The sequence below is a fragment of the Salminus brasiliensis genome, chromosome 21 (assembly GCF_030463535.1).
Source record: "Salminus brasiliensis chromosome 21, fSalBra1.hap2, whole genome shotgun sequence".
In the NCBI taxonomy this organism is placed as follows: Eukaryota; Metazoa; Chordata; class Actinopteri; order Characiformes; family Bryconidae; genus Salminus; species Salminus brasiliensis.
This window is the reverse complement of record NC_132898.1, coordinates 22,925,083-22,944,800: the sequence shown is the minus strand read 5'-3', so window position 1 is coordinate 22,944,800 and position 19,718 is coordinate 22,925,083. Positions and strand designations below refer to the sequence as shown.

The 19,718-nt window shown below is 43.0% G+C and overlaps 2 protein-coding genes across 8 annotated transcripts in view; one reads left to right on the top strand and one right to left on the bottom strand.

The window, feature by feature from the left end:
* LOC140542843 (uncharacterized) overlaps window positions 1–8,914 on the top strand; it is a 41,014-nt gene extending 32,100 nt beyond the window's left edge. For all 6 annotated transcript variants that reach the window (XM_072665786.1, XM_072665787.1, XM_072665783.1 and 3 more), the window contains 4 exons: window positions 209–409; window positions 912–1,043; window positions 5,451–5,624; window positions 6,601–8,914. In XM_072665786.1, coding sequence (XP_072521887.1) covers window positions 209–409; window positions 912–1,043; window positions 5,451–5,624; window positions 6,601–6,681 — 588 coding nt within the window. In that variant the 3' untranslated portion in view covers window positions 6,682–8,914. The remainder of the gene's footprint in view (window positions 1–208; window positions 410–911; window positions 1,044–5,450; window positions 5,625–6,600) is intronic.
* A 113-nt stretch (window positions 8,915–9,027) lies between these two features.
* Window positions 9,028–17,905, bottom strand: mfap2 (microfibril associated protein 2). 2 transcript variants are annotated; one of them, XM_072666294.1, is made up of 9 exons: window positions 17,833–17,905; window positions 15,804–15,890; window positions 15,145–15,198; window positions 13,901–13,927; window positions 13,711–13,767; window positions 13,582–13,626; window positions 11,508–11,595; window positions 11,304–11,377; window positions 9,028–10,539 (listed from the first exon to the last, which is right to left on the bottom strand). In XM_072666294.1, the coding sequence occupies exons 2-9, from the start codon at window positions 15,838–15,840 to the stop codon at window positions 10,436–10,438; spliced, it is 486 nt and encodes a 161-aa protein (XP_072522395.1). In that variant the 5' UTR covers window positions 15,841–15,890; window positions 17,833–17,905; the 3' UTR covers window positions 9,028–10,435. The 2 variants fall into 2 exon arrangements, with proteins under 2 accessions (XP_072522395.1, XP_072522394.1); XM_072666293.1 differs by lacking the exons at window positions 9,028–10,539; window positions 11,304–11,377; window positions 11,508–11,595 and having other exon boundaries at window positions 11,762–13,626.
* Window positions 17,906–19,718: the final 1,813 nt, after the last annotated feature.

The window sequence follows — 19,718 nt, the reverse complement described above, 5'->3', positions numbered from 1 at the left end:
CAGCCCACTGCAGTTTAGCCCAACTAATGTAGCCTACAAAATGTAGTCCCATCCATTCATAATACCACACAAATGTAAGAAAAGTGTGAAATATGGCCCCTTTAGTAGTTTTAGGTTTTGAGTAGCTTTGAGTAGTTTAGTAATATCTCTCTCTCTCTCTCTCTCTCTCTCTCTCTCTCTCTCTCTCTTTCTCTCTCTCTCTTTGCAGGCGTTACGTCAGCGTAGCTCCGCCCTGTGCGAGGCTCAGCGCAATCTGCAGGTGGCGCAGACGGAGCGGGCGAATGCAGAGGAGCGCCTGCGAGCGCTTCAGAGAGCTGTGGCCCTGCTGGAGACAGAAAAGAGGGATGCGGAGAGGCAGGCGGTCCGGCTAGAAAAAGACAAAAACGCACTCAGGAACACTCTGGATAAGGTCAGAGGTCGAGGCAATCTGACAAACACCAACACAATTCCTGATCATTTTATTGAACTGTTCGGTCCGTTATGCTAATGTTGCTAAGATTAAATGAAAGTGAATGTCATCATTTGAACTGGTGACTGCTAGATTCTGTTCTTTGCTGTGATGGCTAGATGACTGGGTCAGAATCAGTGACTGTAGAAAAGATGGACAGCACGACATCTCTCAAAAGTGAGGCCACCATAAGTGTAGTGCCTCTGCGGGCTGGTTGCAGTATGATATGTAGCTCCGCCCATCCCCACATGTTTAAATTCCAACGTGCTAATATTATTATTAATTAATAATAATTAATTAATTATTAATTAATTAATATTATTATTATTATACAACCACAAATACATTGACATATGACCAGACATTCAGCATACAGCACTCTAGCTCTGTTGTTGGTATTGCTATTAATCCACAAAATATGTGTGTGTGTGTGTGTGTGTGTTTGTGTGTGTGTTTGCCGCAGGTGGAGCGTCAGAAGCTGAAGACAGAGGAGAGCAGCATGCGTCTGTCTGCAGAGAGAGGACGTCTGGATCTGTCTCTGAACACAGCAGAGCAGGAGCTGCAGGATGCACAGAGACAGATAGCACTGTTACAGGTAAACACACACACACCCACACACACTCACATGCACACATTTCCATTCATCAGTGAAAAGGGATCACCATGTCTGTATTTACCTTTAAGTGCTGTGACTGCGTTCGCAGTGGTGTGACTCTGAAGGGGTGTGTGTGTGTGTTTACTTGCTGATCTGTTGGGAAGGACGAGTTGGTGTGTGTGAAAGAGAAGATAGCTGTGTGTCTGGTAAGTAAGGCCTCATACTCTGGCGTTACTCGAATTCAGAGGTACTCAGTCCTGCCCTCCAAACAAACCCTCAACCCTTCACCCCTCCTGATCAGCTGTAATTCACTGAACTGAGAGAATCAGCGCTGTAACATTTAAAGATATGTTTAGTTTCCATGGTTACATTACAGTCGTTTCTGTAGTAATGCTTAATTCATTTCCATGGTTATACTGCATCAATTTAGGTTTCTATGATTACACTACAGTCATGGTTCTTTAATGACTATATTACATTCATCTCCATAGTTACTTTACACATTATCTGGTTTCATGGTCACACTACATTTGTTTTCATAGTTTTGCTACATCTGTTTCCATGGTTAAACTACATCTATTTCCATGACTACACTACATGGTTACACCACATTTAATGCCATGGTTACATTCCATCCATTTCTATGGTTGCGCAACATCCATTTTAATGACTACACTACAACCATTTCCATGACTACACTACATCAATTCCATGGTTACACCACATCTGATTCCATAGTTACACTCCATCCATTTCCATGGTTGCACTACATCCATTTACATGGCTACACTACATCAATTTCCATGGTTACATTACATATATTTTCATTGTTGTACTTCATCAATTAGCATAGTTACATTACATTTATTTTCATGGTTGTATACACCTATTTCCATGGTTACGCTACATCTATTTCTATGGTTACTCTACATCCATCTCCATGGTTACATTACATCCATATCCATGTCTACACTACATCCATTTCCATGGTTACACTACATCTGTTTACATTGTTATAATACATCCATTATCATGGTTACATTACATCTATTTCCATGGTTACACTACATCCATATACATAGTTACACTACATGCATTTCCATTGTTACACTACATCTGTTTCTGTTGTTACACTACATCCATTACCATGGTTACATTACATCCATATCTATAGTTACACTACATGTATTTTCATGGGTACTTTATTCTTTACTGTGCTCTATCTACATTCTACTACACTACACTCCATGGGTAGAGCTATCTGTGTCTGGCTGTTGGGGAGCAGGGACTGAGTATGACTGAAATAGCATTAGCCTTGTAGCGTATAGTAGGACTTGTCCTTAAGGTGGAGCTGTAATGCTGCAGCACTTTGTCTCCTGCCTGTCCAGTAAGAGTTCGTCAGTCAGGCTGACTGGAGGCTACAATGTGTCATGAAGGCTAATGAAGGCAAATGAAGACTGGTGTGTGGGGATGGGGGTGTTTGATCAGTGCAGGGGAACACTGTGGCCTCGAGACACATGTGCTTTCAGTTAGGAGTGGAAAACACACCAACACACACTCTACTCTTTTTTTTTTTGGACACTGTCAAAATTGATACAGACAAAAGAAGAGTTTGTGGACATAGCGTAGAGTAATTGTCGCTTTGTCTATCGTTTATTTGCCATTCTGACCTCCACCTGTATCCATACACCAGCCTATCCATACACCAGCATGTCATAAAGGGCCCATATCCTATACATATGTATTTTCCTCCCTAGGCTTCACTTATAACCTTTTGTGTGGGTTTATGAAACTAACAGTCATTCATTTTTATACATCTCTTCACACTGTTTCTGCTACAGTACCTTTAACACAGATATATGTAAATGAGCTCTCCTCTGATTGGATGCCCCGTATAGTGCATCATTCAGAATGCAATTTAGGCCTGAACCTGTTATAATTTCAGCGTGAAGCACCGGCCACACTGGGTTTTTGGCATTGCATTGTTTTTTGCATTGTTGTATTTTGTAATCGGCACGAAAAGAGCTGGATAACATCTCCTGTTTTGAAAATGCAACAATCAGAGTGGGCGGGGATAAACTGCTGTAAGCTAAATAGGCAGATATATTTTTATACTGAACTCACAAAAACTTTTAAACTGAACTCACAGTTTAAAACTCAGAGTTCAGAATAGGCTGTTTGTACAGATTAGTTTCTAAATATGAACTGTATGACTGGAAGGAGTGAACTTTAGCAGTTTCTACCCACAAATGAGGAAAGTTGAGTTTTCTATGATATTAACCCTTTAATAAAACATCTCCAGTCTTTATGGGCACATATGTCCTTAAGGGCACGTGTAAGTACAGTGGGACAAAAAAGTATTTAGTCAGCCACTGATTGTGCAAGTTCTCCAACTTAGAAAGATGAGAGAGGTCTGTAATTTTCATCATAGGTACACCAACTATGAGAGACAAAATGAGAAAAAAAAAACAGTAAAATTACATTGTAGGATGTTTAAAGAATTTTAAAATAAAATAAGTATTTGGTCAATAACAAAAGTTCAGCTCAATACTTTGTAACATAACCTTTGTTGGCAATGACAGAGATCAAACGTTTCCTGTAAGTCTTCACCAGGTTGCACACACTGTAGCTGCTATTTTGGCCCATTCCTTCATGCAGAGCTCCTCTAGAGCAGTGATGTTTTGGGGCTGTCACTGGGCAACACAGACTTTCCACTCCCTCCACAAATTTTCTATGGGATTGAGGTCTGGAGACTGGCTAGGCCACTCCAGGACCTTGAAATGCTTTTTACAGAGCCACTCCTTCGTTGCCCGAGCATTGTGTTTGGAATCATTGTCATGCTGGAAGACCCAGCCATGTTCCATCTTCAATGCTTTCACTGATGGAAGGAGGTTTTGGCTTAAAATCTTACGATACATGACCCCGTTTATTCTTCCACTAACACGGATCAGTCGTCCTGTTCCCTTTGCAGAAAAACAGCCCCAAAGCATGATGTCTCCACCCCCATGCTTCACAGTTGGTATGGTGTTCTTGGGATGCAACTGAGCATTCACTCTCCTCCAAACACAAGGAGTTGAGTTTTTACCAAAAAGTTCTATTTTGGTTTCATTTGACCACATGATATTCTCCTAATCCTCTTCTGGATCATCCATATGCTCTCTGGCAAACTTCTGACGGGCTGGAAATGTACTGGCTTAAGTGGGGGGACACGCCTGGCACTGCAGGATTTGAGTCTCTCTCTGTGTAGTGTGTTACTGATGGTAGCCTTTGTTTAGTTTTTCCCAGCTCTCTGAAGGTCATTCATCAGGTCCCTTTGTGTAGTTCCGGGATTTTTGTTCACTATTGTCATGATCATTTTGACCCCATGGGATGAGATCTTGCGGTGGACCATTGAGATTATCAATGGTCCACCATTGATTTATTCACACCAAGCTGCTTGCCTATTGCAGATTCAGTCTTCCCAGCCTGGTGCAGGTCTACAATTTTGTTTCTGGTGTCCTTTGACAGCTCTTTGGTCTTCACCATAGTGGAGTTTGGAGTGTGACTGTTTGAGGTTGTGGGCAGGTGTCTTTTATACTGTTAACGAGTTCAAACAGGTGTCATTAATACAGGTAATGAGTGGAGGACAGAGGAGCTTCTTAAAGGAGAAGTTACAGGTCTGTGATAGCCAGAAATCTTGCTTGTTTGTAGGTGACCAAATAGTTCTTTTCCACTATTATTTACAAATAAATTCTTTAAAAATCAGACAATGTGATTTCCTGGATTTTGTCTTTCATAGTTGAAGTGTACCTATGATGAAAATTACAGACCTCTCTCATCTTTCTAAGTAGGAGAACTTGCACAATCAGTGGCTGACTAAATACTTTCTTGCCCCACTGTAGTTGTTTGCATCACATTCAAAAATTGAAAAGCAGATTGGCTGGTGTTTAGGCCTCATGCTGTGAGCTGTTGTTTGTACCTCTGAGCTGTGCAGCATAGCTGACTCATAGGTTCGCTCATGCTCAGTGTATGTGTGTGTGCATGTAGCCACAGGCCCAAACACATTGATGCTAATGTTTAGTTGTTTTTCTGAGTTTGTTTTTTTTTCTGCACAGCTGTATTTGTTTACACTGTGTGTGTGTGTGTGTGTGTGTGTGTGTGTGTGTGTGTTACTGGCCTATTATGAATGGTCCCTCAGTATGTAGCAGAGGAAAATATGTTTGGCTTTACTTCTATCCCATTGCTCCATTGCTCCTGACACTGGTGTATGTGGAGTGTTTGTGTTTTACAAACCTAGAATAGGTTCAATCGGCCAGCAATCCTACTTGAGTGTTTGTGGATATATTTGCATGTATAATACTGTGTATATTATACTGTGTATGTAAATATGACACTGTGTTTGTGTGTGTGTTACTGTGTGTGTTCCAGGCTCAGCTTGCGGAGATAGAATCGTCTCATACTGCGAGTGAGCAGTCGGCCCGTCAGCGCGAGGACTCTCAGAGGGAGGCGGAGCGACTGAGAGCCAGTCAGAGAGAAGCTGAGCGAACACTGGCAGCTCGAGAGAGAGCGCACAGACAGAGAGTGAAGGGGCTGGAAGAACAGGTGCTCATCACTACATACTAAAAATGGGTATAGGTATGAATGGGGGGTGGGTATGGGAAGGGATGGGGATGAGTGGGGATGAATAGGTATGAATGGGGGTGGGTATGAGAAGGGATGGGGATGAGTGGGGATGAATAGGTATGAGGGGGTGGGGTGAGTGGTTATGGATGGTATGGGCGGGATGAGTAGGTATGAGCAGGGATGGGGTGTGTGAGTATGGATGGGTATGAGTAGGTATGAGTGGGGATGGGGATGAGTGGGTGTGGATGGGTATGGGCAGGTATGAGTAGGGATGGGGATGGATGGGGATGTAGGATACGTATTGGTGTTGATGGATGGGTATGGGTGAGTATGGATCGGGATGGAAGGGTATGAGTGGTGATGAGGATTGGTATGGGTGGGTCTGAGTATGGACATGGATGCCATTAACTGGGGTGGGTATGAGTGGGACTGGGTTTGTATGGGTAAATATGAGTAAGTATGGGTGACTATGGATGGATATGGATTGGTATTGGTCTGGATGTGGATAGGAATGGATAGAGATGTTTCTTCAAGTCAGAATTATACAAATAAGATCTGGGTAATTGGTACCCAAGAGCTCTCACAGCACTTTTAGAATACTAATACGAGTTCCTTTGCAGAGACAGAGTATGGAGATGCATGTCATGTCAAAATGCCCTTTAACTGAATTAAGTTGAGCTGAATGTGCTTCTCTAATGAATGAAAATGTTGCTATTGGTATCAAATGCTGAAACAACAGTTCATAACAATGTGTGTCTCATTACTGTGCTGCTGGCTGCCTGGAGACGTGTGTGTTTATTTACGAGTAACAGAGCAGAGTCATTACTGAACTCCTATTCTTCACAGTTTATATGTCAGCAGTATAAAAGTGGAACAAATCAAACAGCAATTTAAGTATTTACAGGCAGTTTTATGGAAAGAACATAACATTACTGCATGTGTGTGTGTTTTGCAGGTGTCCACACTGAAGGAACAGCTGCAGTATGAGTTGCGGCGCAGGCAGCCGTCTCTGACCCCCATGCCCATGGGCAACTGATCTCAGACCAGCCAAAAACAATAAACACTGCAGTCCCACTGACCAGAGGACACCTAAAGATCAGATTTTAGATCAGCATAGACCTTTATAAGCACAGTGTCAAACTCTACAGTACTGACCTCAAATCAACCTTCTGAATGAATTTCAGAAAGCTTGAGAAGAGCCCTGATTTATATAAATCTGCCTGATCCTGAAGAGTTTGTATTTATCAGGCATGTTACACTGACATCACTGACCAGCTTTAACCTATAGAAATGTATGATCCAGACCTGTACCAGTCTAGTTTTGTTTACAGGACCAAACCCATATATACACACAGCTGTTTCAGCACATAAACACACACACATCTAATCAGGTGAAGAAGAGATGGCTGGTCAGAGTCCAGTCTCTTGTTCTAAAAAGCCATGGATGAGGCATGCAGGCGGAAACAGTTAGGAATACAGTAATTCTGAAAGAAGACATTCAGGAGTAGTTCAGAAGATGATTTATATGTGGATTAACTGAATTATTTTTAAAAATGTGTTGAAAATTCAGCAGGGAGTGTCGTTTATAGAGTGAAGACGGTATGAAATTCTATAGGACTGACACCAAACATTAAATATATTTTTATTTTACATTTTTAGGAAGGTGCAGTTATGTTTTTTAGATATTGAATCAAAACAAAGATGTAGTGTTTATTTCTCTGTACACTAATGTATAATATGTATCTTGATTCCAATGTAACAGTTTAATAATGAATGAATGTGATTTAAATCACAAACAAACACCAGCATTCCCCAACCAACACCAGCATTCACCAAATACAGAGCAACCAAACATCATGAATTAACAATAACAAGCACCAATCAACATTAAAAAAAACACAACCAAACATAAAGAAACAACAACCACCAACCCAACATCAGGAAACAACAAACACCAACCCAACACGAAGAAACAACCCCAACACCAACCCAATATAAAGAAACAACAAACTCCATCCCAACATCAGGAAACAACAAACACCAACCCAACATCAGGAAACAACAAACACCAACCCAACACGAAGAAACAACCCCAACACCAACCCAATATAAAGAAACAACAAACTCCATCCCAACATCAGGAAACAACAAACACCAACCCAACATGAAGAAACAACCCCAACACCAACCCAATATAAAGAAACAACAAACTCCATCCCAACATCAGGAAACAACAAACACCAACCCAACATCAGGAAACAACAAACACCAACCCAACACGAAGAAACAACCCCAACACCAACCCAATATAAAGAAACAACAAACTCCATCCCAACATCAGGAAACAACAAACACCAACCCAACATGAAGAAACAACCCCAACACCAACCCAATATAAAGAAACAACAAACTCCATCCCAACATCAGGAAACAACAAACACCAACCCAACATCAGGAAACAACAAACACCAACCCAACACGAAGAAACAACCCCAACACCAACCCAATATAAAGAAACAACAAACTCCATCCCAACATCAGGAAACAACAAACACCAACCCAACATGAAGAAACAACCCCAACACCAACCCAATATAAAGAAACAACAAACTCCATCCCAACATCAGGAAACAACAAACACCAACCCAACATCAGGAAACAACAAACACCAACCCAATATAAAGAAACAACCCCAACACCAACCCAATATAAAGAAACAACAAACTCCATCCCAACATCAGGAAACAACAAACACCAACCCAACATGAAGAAACAACCCCAACACCAACCCAATATAAAGAAACAACAAACTCCATCCCAACATCAGGAAACAACAAACACCAACCCAACATGAAGAAACAACCCCAACACCAACCCAATATAAAGAAACAACAAACTCCATCCCAACATCAGGAAACAACAAACACCAACCCAACACGAAGAAACAACCCCAACACCAACCCAATATAAAGAAACAACAAACACCAACCCAACATACAGAAACACCCAATTCCAAGAAACAGCACAAACACACATCCAGAAACGACAATAACCAACCCAACATGAAACAAAGACCAACACCAATCCAGCATGAAGAACCAACACCCCAACCCTTTATGTTGGCTTTAGCTGAACACACTCCATTAGTCTTGTTTGTTAGTCTGTGGTAACGGAAAGCCCAGTGCGAATACTTGAATTTGAATGTTTTAGCATTTTTAGCTGTATTGGTTTTGTGGGCAAAGATTAAACCTAGTCCTTGATGTAAAAAATGGAGAGTCCACTTTGATGAGGTTTAACCTGGAAACCCAATCCTGTTCAGCCCCAAAGTTTCGCTTGCAGCTGTTATAACTCTAATTTCACTCAGAAAACACACCAGTTCCAGTTTGGTGGTATAAAAGTGTTTATTCAGTTGTATATTTGCATCTTGTTTACAGACGTGTGCGGTGTGGTGTCTACTGCTGGATTCTGCAATATTTCAAGTCAAGATGTTCTGAGCCGTCCGCTGCATTGCTGCTGGTACTGAAGCGGACAGTGCTGATTACTGAGTACTGATGAGGCCTTCTTAAAGGCTGATCCTTTTCTGAAGTAGCTGAGGCTTGGTTTATTATATGACCTCTTGGAGCGGCTAGTCAACATAAACTGCCCAAATAACAATGCTATCATTTTATTTACTTTTACAGAAAGCTAAAGCAACACAGTACCTTAAAAATACTTGATATTTCAAAGCTAAACCATTATATTTCCCACCTTTAAAATGGGCTTTGTGAAGCTAATGAGCTAAGTACTCTGTCTTAGCTACTCTATTCTACTCTGCTAGCTAGCTAGTTAGCAAACTAAGAGCTACACAGCTAACAACAACAACAAGAAGGATGGGCAGTGCACCACAGTTCTTTTTACCTAAACTCAAAGATGAAACCAGATAAAGCAAATGTTCACAAAGTGTTTTTTAAGGCCTCCCAAAAACCGGTTTGCATTATGTAGTTAGCTTAGCAATCTTATTAGCTCACTGAGGCTAGCCTAGCCGCCAAGGGCAGTAGCTACATCCCTACTGAAGAACCTCCTGCCCTGTGGATTGTCCACTTGTGTAATGAAGACATGTTCAGTACTGAAACAGAGGCCGAGGCTGCTCAGATGGCGCTTTTTTTAAGCTGATCTGAGGTCAGTTTGGCGGTTTCTTTGTGGCAGTCAAGGGCATAACTGGTTCTAGATCAGTATCATTATTCTAATAACAGCAACTTCTCCCTTTGGTTGCAAGATACAGCCTACAAACAAACTAACAGAATAAAAACACAACAGAACAAAATACATGATACAGTAAAGCAATTATTACAAAATAAAAGTCTTCCTCCAGCTGTTCCTGTGCTGCTGCTGCTACCTTCCCTAGCACCGTGGTAGAACAGATAGCTACGATAGCACCAGTGACTTCGTACAGTCGAAAGGATTCATAAAAAAAGAGTACAAAAGTAAATACAGGTTTATATAAATTCATCCGTCCACGCGTAGTCTAGAACCCACTCTTACGAACACTGAGCGTTGATACAGCACTGATGTAGATCTTGTACACCAACCATCAGCTGCAGATGTGGGCTAACATTAAAAAACAAAGACATTAAAAGTGGAAATTGCTGAGGATGAGGATGAAGAGGAGGGGTGTGACTGTAGGTGTGGTGGTTTTAGGTGAATGAGTGTTAGGCTGGGTCAGGAAATGCTGTTTTCAGGGGTGTTGGGGGGGGGGGTTAGGTGGATAAGTGTTGGGTGTGGTCGGGCAGTATTCTGGGTTCGGGTCATCTTTAACATCCTCCACAGCTCTTCACACAGCTGCTCCCCATCGCTCCACACTGGCCAGTCAGCGCTGCCACACCACAACGGGAGAACTGGTCACGGCACAGGTCGGCTAAAGGGGTCAAGGGAATTGCACCATTAGTTTGGTTAGTTATAGTAAAGAGCAGATGACTATGGCCGTGTCCCACACAGAAGGTGCACTATATGGACAAATGTATTGGGACAAACCTCTTAATCATTGATGGTGTTGAGGTAATGAAGACATATATATTTTTAACGGCATAGCTTTACATATGAAAAATATTCAGATAGCTGAACGAGCGTCTGCTAAATGCCTTAACTGTAATGTCAATGTAATGCCAGGTGTGGGCTAGAGGGGTATTAAGCCCCCAAGCATTGAGCTGTGGAGCAGTGGAACTGTGTTCTCTGGAATGATGGTTGGTGCTCCATCCAATACTTCTGGGATGAGTAGGGGAGGTGGGGTGGATATCATTTAACATCCTGACCTCACTAAAGCTCTGGTCGCTGAATGCAATCAAATCCTCACAGCAATCCCTTGGAGAGTAGAGACAGTTACTCCAACAAAAGCAGCATAAACTCTTTTTTACTAGCTTTTAAAAGAGCAGGTGTCCCAATACTTTTGTCCATATAGTGCAGTTCTCTTTTCCATTGTTAGTCAACATAAATATATGAGGGTTTTTTTCTCCGGACTTGACTCGACTTGGTCAGTGTGATGCTTATTTGACCATTTCAAAGTTATGCTTTTGGAAAAACCACCATGTTGGTAGGCCGGAGGGGATTTATATTTTGGGGATTAAAATATAAAATATTTGATTATTGAGTCTACAAAATCAAACACACACACTTCTCACCCACCTCTGAGTAGCTCCTCGTGGGCACAAACAGTCCTCACACAGATCTCCTTATTTATGACATACATTCTGCGCAGACTATAGAGAGGGAGAGAGAGAGAGAGAGAGAGAGAGATACTGAAAACTCACATCTTTGAGATGCGTGAGTGAGTGAGTGAGTGAGGGAGTGAGGGAGTGAGTGAGTGAGTGAGTGAGCGTGTGTACAAACCTGTAGAAACAGATGCTGTTGAGGCACTGTTTACAGGGCTGGTGGACAGAGTACAGTCTGGTACAGGGGTACTGCTCCTCATGGCAGTCTAAACACACACACCAACAACACACACAGTCAAACTTGTTACACTCCCAAAATACACAAGTAGTAAACCATTCCAATTTATTCAACCCCCTTCTAAGACCGTACTCTGCTGGAGCGACATTTCTCAGTGGATGATCATCTGCAGAAACGCTCCACATGCAGCACTCATTATACTGTACTGAGACACTCCAAACTGCTTTAACTTAATCTGTCTCTCTCTCTCCTCTTTCATCTGTCCCTCATCTCTCGCAAGCTTCTCTTTTACGTGTCCCATCCCTTTTATATTTCCCCTCTTTCTCCGATTTACTTTTATATTTCTTCCCTCTCTCTCCTTGGTTCTCTTTTCTATTCTTTGTCTCTCTATCGTTTTCATTTTATCTATCTTGTCTGTCTCTCTCTCTCTTGCTCCTCTTTATCTGTCTCATCTCTCTATCTTCCCTCTTCTCTCTCTCTCCTCTTGTATCCGTCTCTCCTCTTTCTCACTTTCTCCTGCCCCATCTCATCCTCCTCTCTTATCTGTCCCATCTCTCTCATCTCTTTATTTTCCCTCTTCCCTCTCTCCTCTTGTATCTGTTCCTCTGCTCTCTCTCTCTCTCCTCTTGTATCTGTTCCTCTGCTCTCTCTCTCTCTCCTCTTGTATCTGTTCCTCTGCTCTCTCTCTCCTCTTGTATCTGTCCCTCTGCTCTCTCTCTCCTCTTGTATCTTTTTCTCTGCTCTCTCTCTCTCCTCTTGTCTCTGTTCCTCTGCTCTCTCTCTCCTCTTGTATCTTTTTCTCTGCTCTCTCTCTCCTCTTGTATCTGTCCCTCTGCTCTCTCTCTCTCTCCTCTTGTATCTTTTTCTCTGCTCTCTCTCTCTCTCCTCTTGTATCTTTTTCTCTGCTCTCTCTCTCTCTCCTCTTGTATCTGTCCCTCTGCTCTCTCTCTCTCTCCTCTTGTATCTGTCCCTCTGCTCTCTCTCTCTCTCCTCTTGTATCTGTCCCTCTGCTCTCTCTCTCTCTCCTCTTGTCTCTGTTCCTCTGCTCTCTCTCTCCTCTTGTCTCTGTTCCTCTGCTCTCTCTCTCCTCTTGTCTCTGTTCCTCTGCTCTCTCTCTCCTCTTGTATCTTTTTCTCTGCTCTCTCTCTCTCTCCTCTTGTATCTGTTGCTCTGCTCCCTCTCTCTCTCTTCTCTTGTATCTGTTCCTCTGCTCTCTCTCTCTCCTCTTGTCTCTGTTCCTCTGCTCTCTCTCTCCTCTTGTATCTTTTTCTCTGCTCTCTCTCTCTCTCCTCTTGTATCTGTTGCTCTGCTCCCTCTCTCTCTCTTCTCTTGTATCTGTTCCTCTGCTCTCTCTCTCTCCTCTTGTATCTGTTCCTCTGCTCTCTCTCTCCTCTTGTATCTTTTTCTCTGCTCTCTCTCTCTCTCCTCTTGTCTCTGTTCCTCTGCTCTCTCTCTCCTCTTGTATCTTTTTCTCTGCTCTCTCTCTCCTCTTGTATCTGTCCCTCTGCTCTCTCTCTCTCTCCTCTTGTATCTGTCCCTCTGCTCTCTCTCTCTCTCCTCTTGTATCTTTTTCTCTGCTCTCTCTCTCTTCTCTTGTATCTGTTTCTCTGCTCTCTCTCTCCTCTTGTATCTGTTCCTCTGCTCTCTCTCTCCTCTTGTATCTGTTCCTCTGCTCCCTCTCTCTCTCTTCTCTTGTATCTGTTCCTCTGCTCTCTCTCTCCTCTTGTATCTGTCCCTCTGCTCTCTCTCTCCTCTTGTATCTGTTCCTCTGCTCTCTCTCTCTCTCCTCTTGTATCTGTTCCTCTGCTCTCTCTCTCTCTCCTCTTGTATCTGTCCCTCTGCTCTCTCTCTCTCTCCTCTTGTATCTGTCCCTCTGCTCTCTCTCTCTCTCTTCTCTTGTATCCGTCCCTCTGCTCTCTCTCTCTCTCTTCTCTTGTATCCGTCCCTCTGCTCTCTCTCTCTTCTCTTGTATCCGTCCCTCTGCTCTCTCTCTCTCTCGCTCTCTCTCTCTCACCCAGTGGTCCGGGCTCTGTTGGCTCTGTTAGTTGTAGCTCAGCTTCTGAAACAATAAAACAGAAATTATTAGCCCTACATAATGCAAACACTTCTCTGTGTGTTTGTGTGTGTGTGTATCTGTGTGTACCAGTCTGTTCTTGCCCCACTGCTGGCTGCTGTAGGACCTGCTGTGGGAGTTCTGGGTCTGTGATAAGAACACACACCTCCATCAGTAGAGTCCAAAAATACACTGAATTCACAATAACAGCACAATACTGTTCCACAGTACATAAATCCTTCCACTGTTCAGAGCAGAGTTAAAGAGGAGCTGCACTTACACTGCGCTTCATATGGGTTGTAATCGGCTACGGAAAAAAAACACACAGACACACACAAGCCATTTAAAAATAAATTTACAGTTATGTGCAAATGTCTGTACATCTCGCATAAATAAGTAAACAAACTTTACAAACTTTACAAACAAACAAACTTTTCCTGTAAACAAACTTTATTTTGTTTGTTGAATTTTACCACTCTTTCTCCCCCTAGCACTAGCAATGCTCCTAGCAATGCTCCTGTTTTTATCACAGGGGCAGTGGTGGCTCAGCGGTTAAGAGCGCCGGGATATCGATAACAGGGTTGTGGGTTCGATTCCCGGGCTCGGCAAGCTGCCACTGTTGGGTCCTTGAGCAAGGCCCTTTACCCTCTCTGCTCCCCGGGCGCTGGAGTTGGCTGCCCACCGCTCTGGGTGTGTGTGTGTACTCACTGCCCCTAACACATGTGTGTGTGTGAGTGTGTGTTCACTACCAGATGGGTTAAATGCGGAGGACACATTTCGCTGTACAGTCCAACATATAAAATATGCTAGAAAAGAGCATTTCCTAATTTCCTAAAGGCTTGCTAGGCTGTTGCTACATGGTTGTTATGGTATTCCAGGTGTTTTTTTTGTGTTGCCAGTTGGTTGATTTGGTATCCCTGTTTAATATGGTGTTAAGTGGTTGCTAGCTGGTTGCTATGGTGTTGCTAGGTGCTTGCTAGGTAGGTCTTAGGTCCTAGGCAAGGTGATTGCCATGGCTTTTTTGGCAACTGTGGTGTTTAGGGGTTGCTTGGCAGTTGCTATGGTATAGTGTCTTAGGTGGATGTCAAGTGGTTGCCATGGTCCCCCTTGTTGTTGTTTGGGTGATACTAGTGGCTCATCATGACATGAGAAGGGTGCCAAAACTTTTGCACCTCATCCATTCCTATGGGAAAAGAATCCACTAACATCTGTTGCTACGTCGAAATCAATGCGTCCAAACAAAAAGCTGTACAAGCCTGAATCAACATCAGACTGAACAAGCTGGAGTTGGAACCCCGGGGGGAGTTAAACATTTTTATAAAAATAAGAAGAATAAAAATCAAATAATAAAACAATGTGAATCCATAAATATAATACAATTATAATAATTCATCATTATTTCAAAGCTTCAATGTAATTAAAGAATCTCAGTATAAATATATAACTATACCTGTGTGATGATAAATGAACCTGTATGATAATAATGGATTATTACAGTATTAATAAATGAGTTTTATTTCTTACTGAATTTGAACAGCTCATCTCTGTAGTCCGGCTCAAACGTCTGCGCCAGGAGAACTGCAGAAACGACGTACGCAGACACCCAGAGTCACTTACTCACACTCTATAAAGGATCATAGGTAGGTGTGTGTGTGTGTGTGTGTGTGTGTGTGGACACCCTTCTAATTAATGAATGCATATAGCTATTAGTATAAGTTGCACTTATTAGCAGATGTGCACACAGCTTGTCTAGCCTCTGTAGAGAAGTATTAAAATAGGACTCTCTGGAGCAGATAAACATGAACCTACTGGCACCATGTCTAATAGCAGGTGTGGGCTAGAGGGGTATAACTGTGTTCTCTGGAATGATGGCGCTCCATCCAACACTTTTGGGATGAGTTGGAAAGTTCGGGATGAGGGGGGGGGGGTCAAAAGATCAGTGTTCATCGTGTTGAAATAATAATCTGTGGTGACTGACTGGATGCTACAGATACAGCAGAGAGAGATTACAATTAATCATTACCCCTTTAACACTGTGTGTGTGTGTGTGTCTGTGTGTTAGGGGCGGGGTATTAGCAGCATATTATCTTAAATGATCTGCAGCAAAACTCAAGAGCTGTGTATTTAAATAAAGATGAGATCAGATGTGTGTGTGTGTGTGTCTGTGTGCGCTTCAGACTCACCTGGCAGGCCCAGCAGTAGTAGGACGCTGGCTCTCATCGTGTGTGTACGTGTGTGTGTGTGTGTGTGTGGAGGTAGACTCACTGGCGCTGCAGAGAGATACAAAAGGGATTTGCTTTAAGAAAATGACTTAGTGAATCATTAAGTCTTACATTTTATAATGAATCTATTTGATTTGATTCTTTTGGTTCAATTTAGATTCGAACAGACTGAATTCACAGCTGTACCTGGAGGATATGTTCACACACATCCGTGGAATACACACACACATATACACACACACTGATTACAGCGTCTTTTAATTCATTCTATAAGAATCAACTAGAATCCACAGTTTTAAACATTTAGTGAATCACTTCCTTCAGACCAATGCAGTTTTACAGTCGGTCTCCCTCGAGCCCCCCATCTCTCTTTCCCACTTCACCTCACAGTGAGAGAGAGAGAGAAAGAGAGAGAGAATGTGTAAGTTTGTTAGCAACTTCTCTGGTTTTCTATTTCTTTTCCCCCAAGCAGCGACACATTCCAGCAGCGCACACACACACACACACACACACACACAGCTCTTTTCTGCCACACTCTCTCTTTGTCATTTTTTCTCTTCTTCTTTCTTTTATTTTCTTTGCTCCCTCATTTTCCCTCCTCCCTCTCTCTCTTTCACTCTCCCTCTCTCTCTTCCTCTCTCACTCTTCTTATATCTCTCTTTCTTACTTTCACCCCCTGTTCCTTCTCCTTCTCTCTCTCCCTCTCTCTCTCCCCACTCTCCAGGTTGAATGAGTGCAGTGAGATCCAGGAGCCAAAACTACAGCTCTGCTGTGTGTGTGTGTGTGTGTGTGTGTGTGTGTGTGTGTGTGACTCCAATTTCTAAGCATTTCCAAGAAACTAACATTCAAACTAAACTCTGCCAGGAGTGATACCTCGAGGAAAGAGTGAGCGCAAGTGTGTGTGTGTTTCTGAGTGTGTGTGTCCGAGTGTGTCACTGAGTGCATTCGAATATGTGTATTGTGTCTGACTCTGTGTGTGTGTGTGTGTGTGTGTGTGTGTTAAAGAACGATACTATTCTTTGGACAGTGTTGATATGGAACTAATTAAAGTATATAAGGAGTGTGTATATAAAAGTGATCATATGTGTGTGTGTGTAAAGCCAGACATTCCTCCAGTGCATCACAGTGGTCATCGGAAACCATATGTTTTCACAGTTCACATCTGGGAACTATTAACCCCCCCCCTCTTCTCCCCGCTCTCACTGCCCCCTCCCCCAACACACACACACACACACACACACACACACATCTCTTCTCCTCTCACTCCCTTCCTCGACCACTCTCCTTTTATCCTCTCCTCTCATTTCCTTTCCTCTTTTTATATTTGCCCCACCCCCAACCTCCCCAATGATCATTCCACACACACACACACACACACTCAAGTATTTATGTTGGCTGTCTCCCACCTATTGTACTGTCATTTGCCCTCCGGGCTATGTTAACTCCGCCTACAGTGAGGGCCCCCAAACTTACCTTAAACCTGCACTGTGAATAAAATCACAACACTAACACACACACACACACACACACACACACACACGTATTTATATAGGCTGTCTCCCCCTATTGTACTGTCATTTCCCCCCTAGGCTATATAAACCCCCATGCATTTAGGTCCCCAAAACTCTACTTAAACCGTCACTATGAATTCAACCATATCTCTCACACACACACACACACACACACACACACACACACCCGCGCGCGAGCAGAAGTATTTATGTTGGCTGCCTCCCCCTATTGTACTGTCATTTGGCCCCAGGCTATATAACCCCCCTACAATGAGGCCCCCCAAACTCACCTTCACTGGGAAAACTGGGAATTAAGCCACATCACTAACACACACTTTCAGCCCTATTCCACTCTGCCCAGTGTTCCCAATACAGACCCAAAGCCAGTTAAGCTGTTGAACTTCAGCTCCAGTTCTCTCAGAGCTCCCGCTGTATCAGTGTGTTTAACTCCAGAACACACACGGTTTTATAGGTCTTACCTTAAAGTGGCTTTCTTTCCCCCGAGTGGACCCTCAGTCTCGGCGTGTGTGTGTATATGTGTGTGAGTTTATGTGTGTGACTTACTAGCTATAAGCTCACCGGGTCCTAGCGCCGACGCCGGACACATAGGCCACGCCCACTCACTACAAACCAATGAGTTTTTACAGTCGCTGAACCGGACGGAACCGGCTGTGTTCCAAATGGAGCGTCTTTGCGTGTAAGAGTAGTGTAACTCCTATTACTCCATTAAATCCAACTAGGTCATGTGATTTCGCACTGATTATTTTTTTTGTTAGTCGATGATATTTATAGTACTTATATATTTTATAACTGAGTTTCTAATTTAAATATGTTTTTGTAAAAAAAAAGAAGAAAAAAAAAAACAGTACTGAATGTTGAAGAAAACTCTTGGCTTGCATGTACTTGTGTTCCACAGTGCTAGCTTGTGTATTTACTGTGTTCTAGACTAGTAGCTAGTGCATGTGTTTTAGAAAGCTTAGCTTAGTGCATTCTTGGGAACATTTAGCCTCACTACATTTACATTTATGGAATTTAGCAGACGCTCTTCTCCAGAGCGACTTACAAGGTTACTCGTATTACAGAGGTGGGCCAATGTAGTGTCAGGAGTCTTGCCCAAGGACTCTTATTGGTGTAGCGCAGCATAGTCACCCAGACCTGGAATCGAACCCCAACCAGGTAGTGGTGTTATCTGTTGCACCACACCAACCACAATAGAGGGCGCACACTTGTGTTGTAAAACTAATGGAGTATGTGCTTAAGAATACTTGACTAGGGCACACCCATGGTTTAAGAAGTGTATGTTTATAATTAAGCTCTAGAAGGCTTAGCTAAGTAGTGCACACTTGCGTCCTGGAACGCTTAGCTAAGTAGTGCACATTTGCGTCCTAGAACGCTTAGCTAAGTAGTGTACACTTGTGTTCTGGAACGCATAGCTAAGTAGTGCACACTTTCATCCTAAAACGCATAGCTAAGAAGTGCACACTTGCGTCCTAGAACGCATAGCTAAGTAGCGCACACTTGCGTCCTAGAACGCATAGCTAAGTAGTGCACACTTGCGTCCTAGAACGCATAGCTAAGTAGTGCACACTTGCGTTCTAGAACGCATAGCTAAGTAGTGCACACTTGCGTTCTAGACTGCATAGCTAAGTAGTGCACACTTGCGTCCTAAAACGCATAGCTAAGAAGTGCGCACTTGCGTCCTGGAACGCATAGCTAAGTAGTGCACACTTGCATTCTAGAACGCATAGCTAAGTAGTGCACACTTGCGTTCTAGACTGCATAGCTAAGTAGTGCACACTTGCGTCCTAAAACGCATAGCTAAGAAGTGCGCACTTGCGTCCTGGAACGCATAGCTAAGAAGTGCGCACTTGCGTCCTGGAACGCATAGCTAAGTAGTGCACATTTGCGTCCTAGAACGCTTAGCTAAGTAGCGCACACTGGCGTTCTAGAACGCATAGCTAAGTAGTGCACACTGGCGTCCTAGAACGCTTAGCTAAGTAGTGCACACTTGCGTCCTAGAACGCTTAGCTAAGTAGTTCACACTTGCGTCCTAGAACGCATAGCTAAGTAGTTCACACTTGCGTCCTAGAACGCTTAGCTAAGTAGTGCACACTTGCGTCCTAGAACGCTTAGCTAAGTAGTGCACACTTGCGTTCTGGAACGCTTAGCTAAGTAGTGCACACTTGCGTTCTAGAACGCTTAGCTAAGTAGTGCACACTTGCGTTCTGGAACATATAGAAACCACATATCATGTTCAGAACATGTACCTAGCATGCTTGTGTACTAGAGCACTAATTAGAGCACTAGAGCACCCGTTTCCTAGAATGCTTAGCTAAGTAGTTTGGTACATAGAATGCTTGTGTTC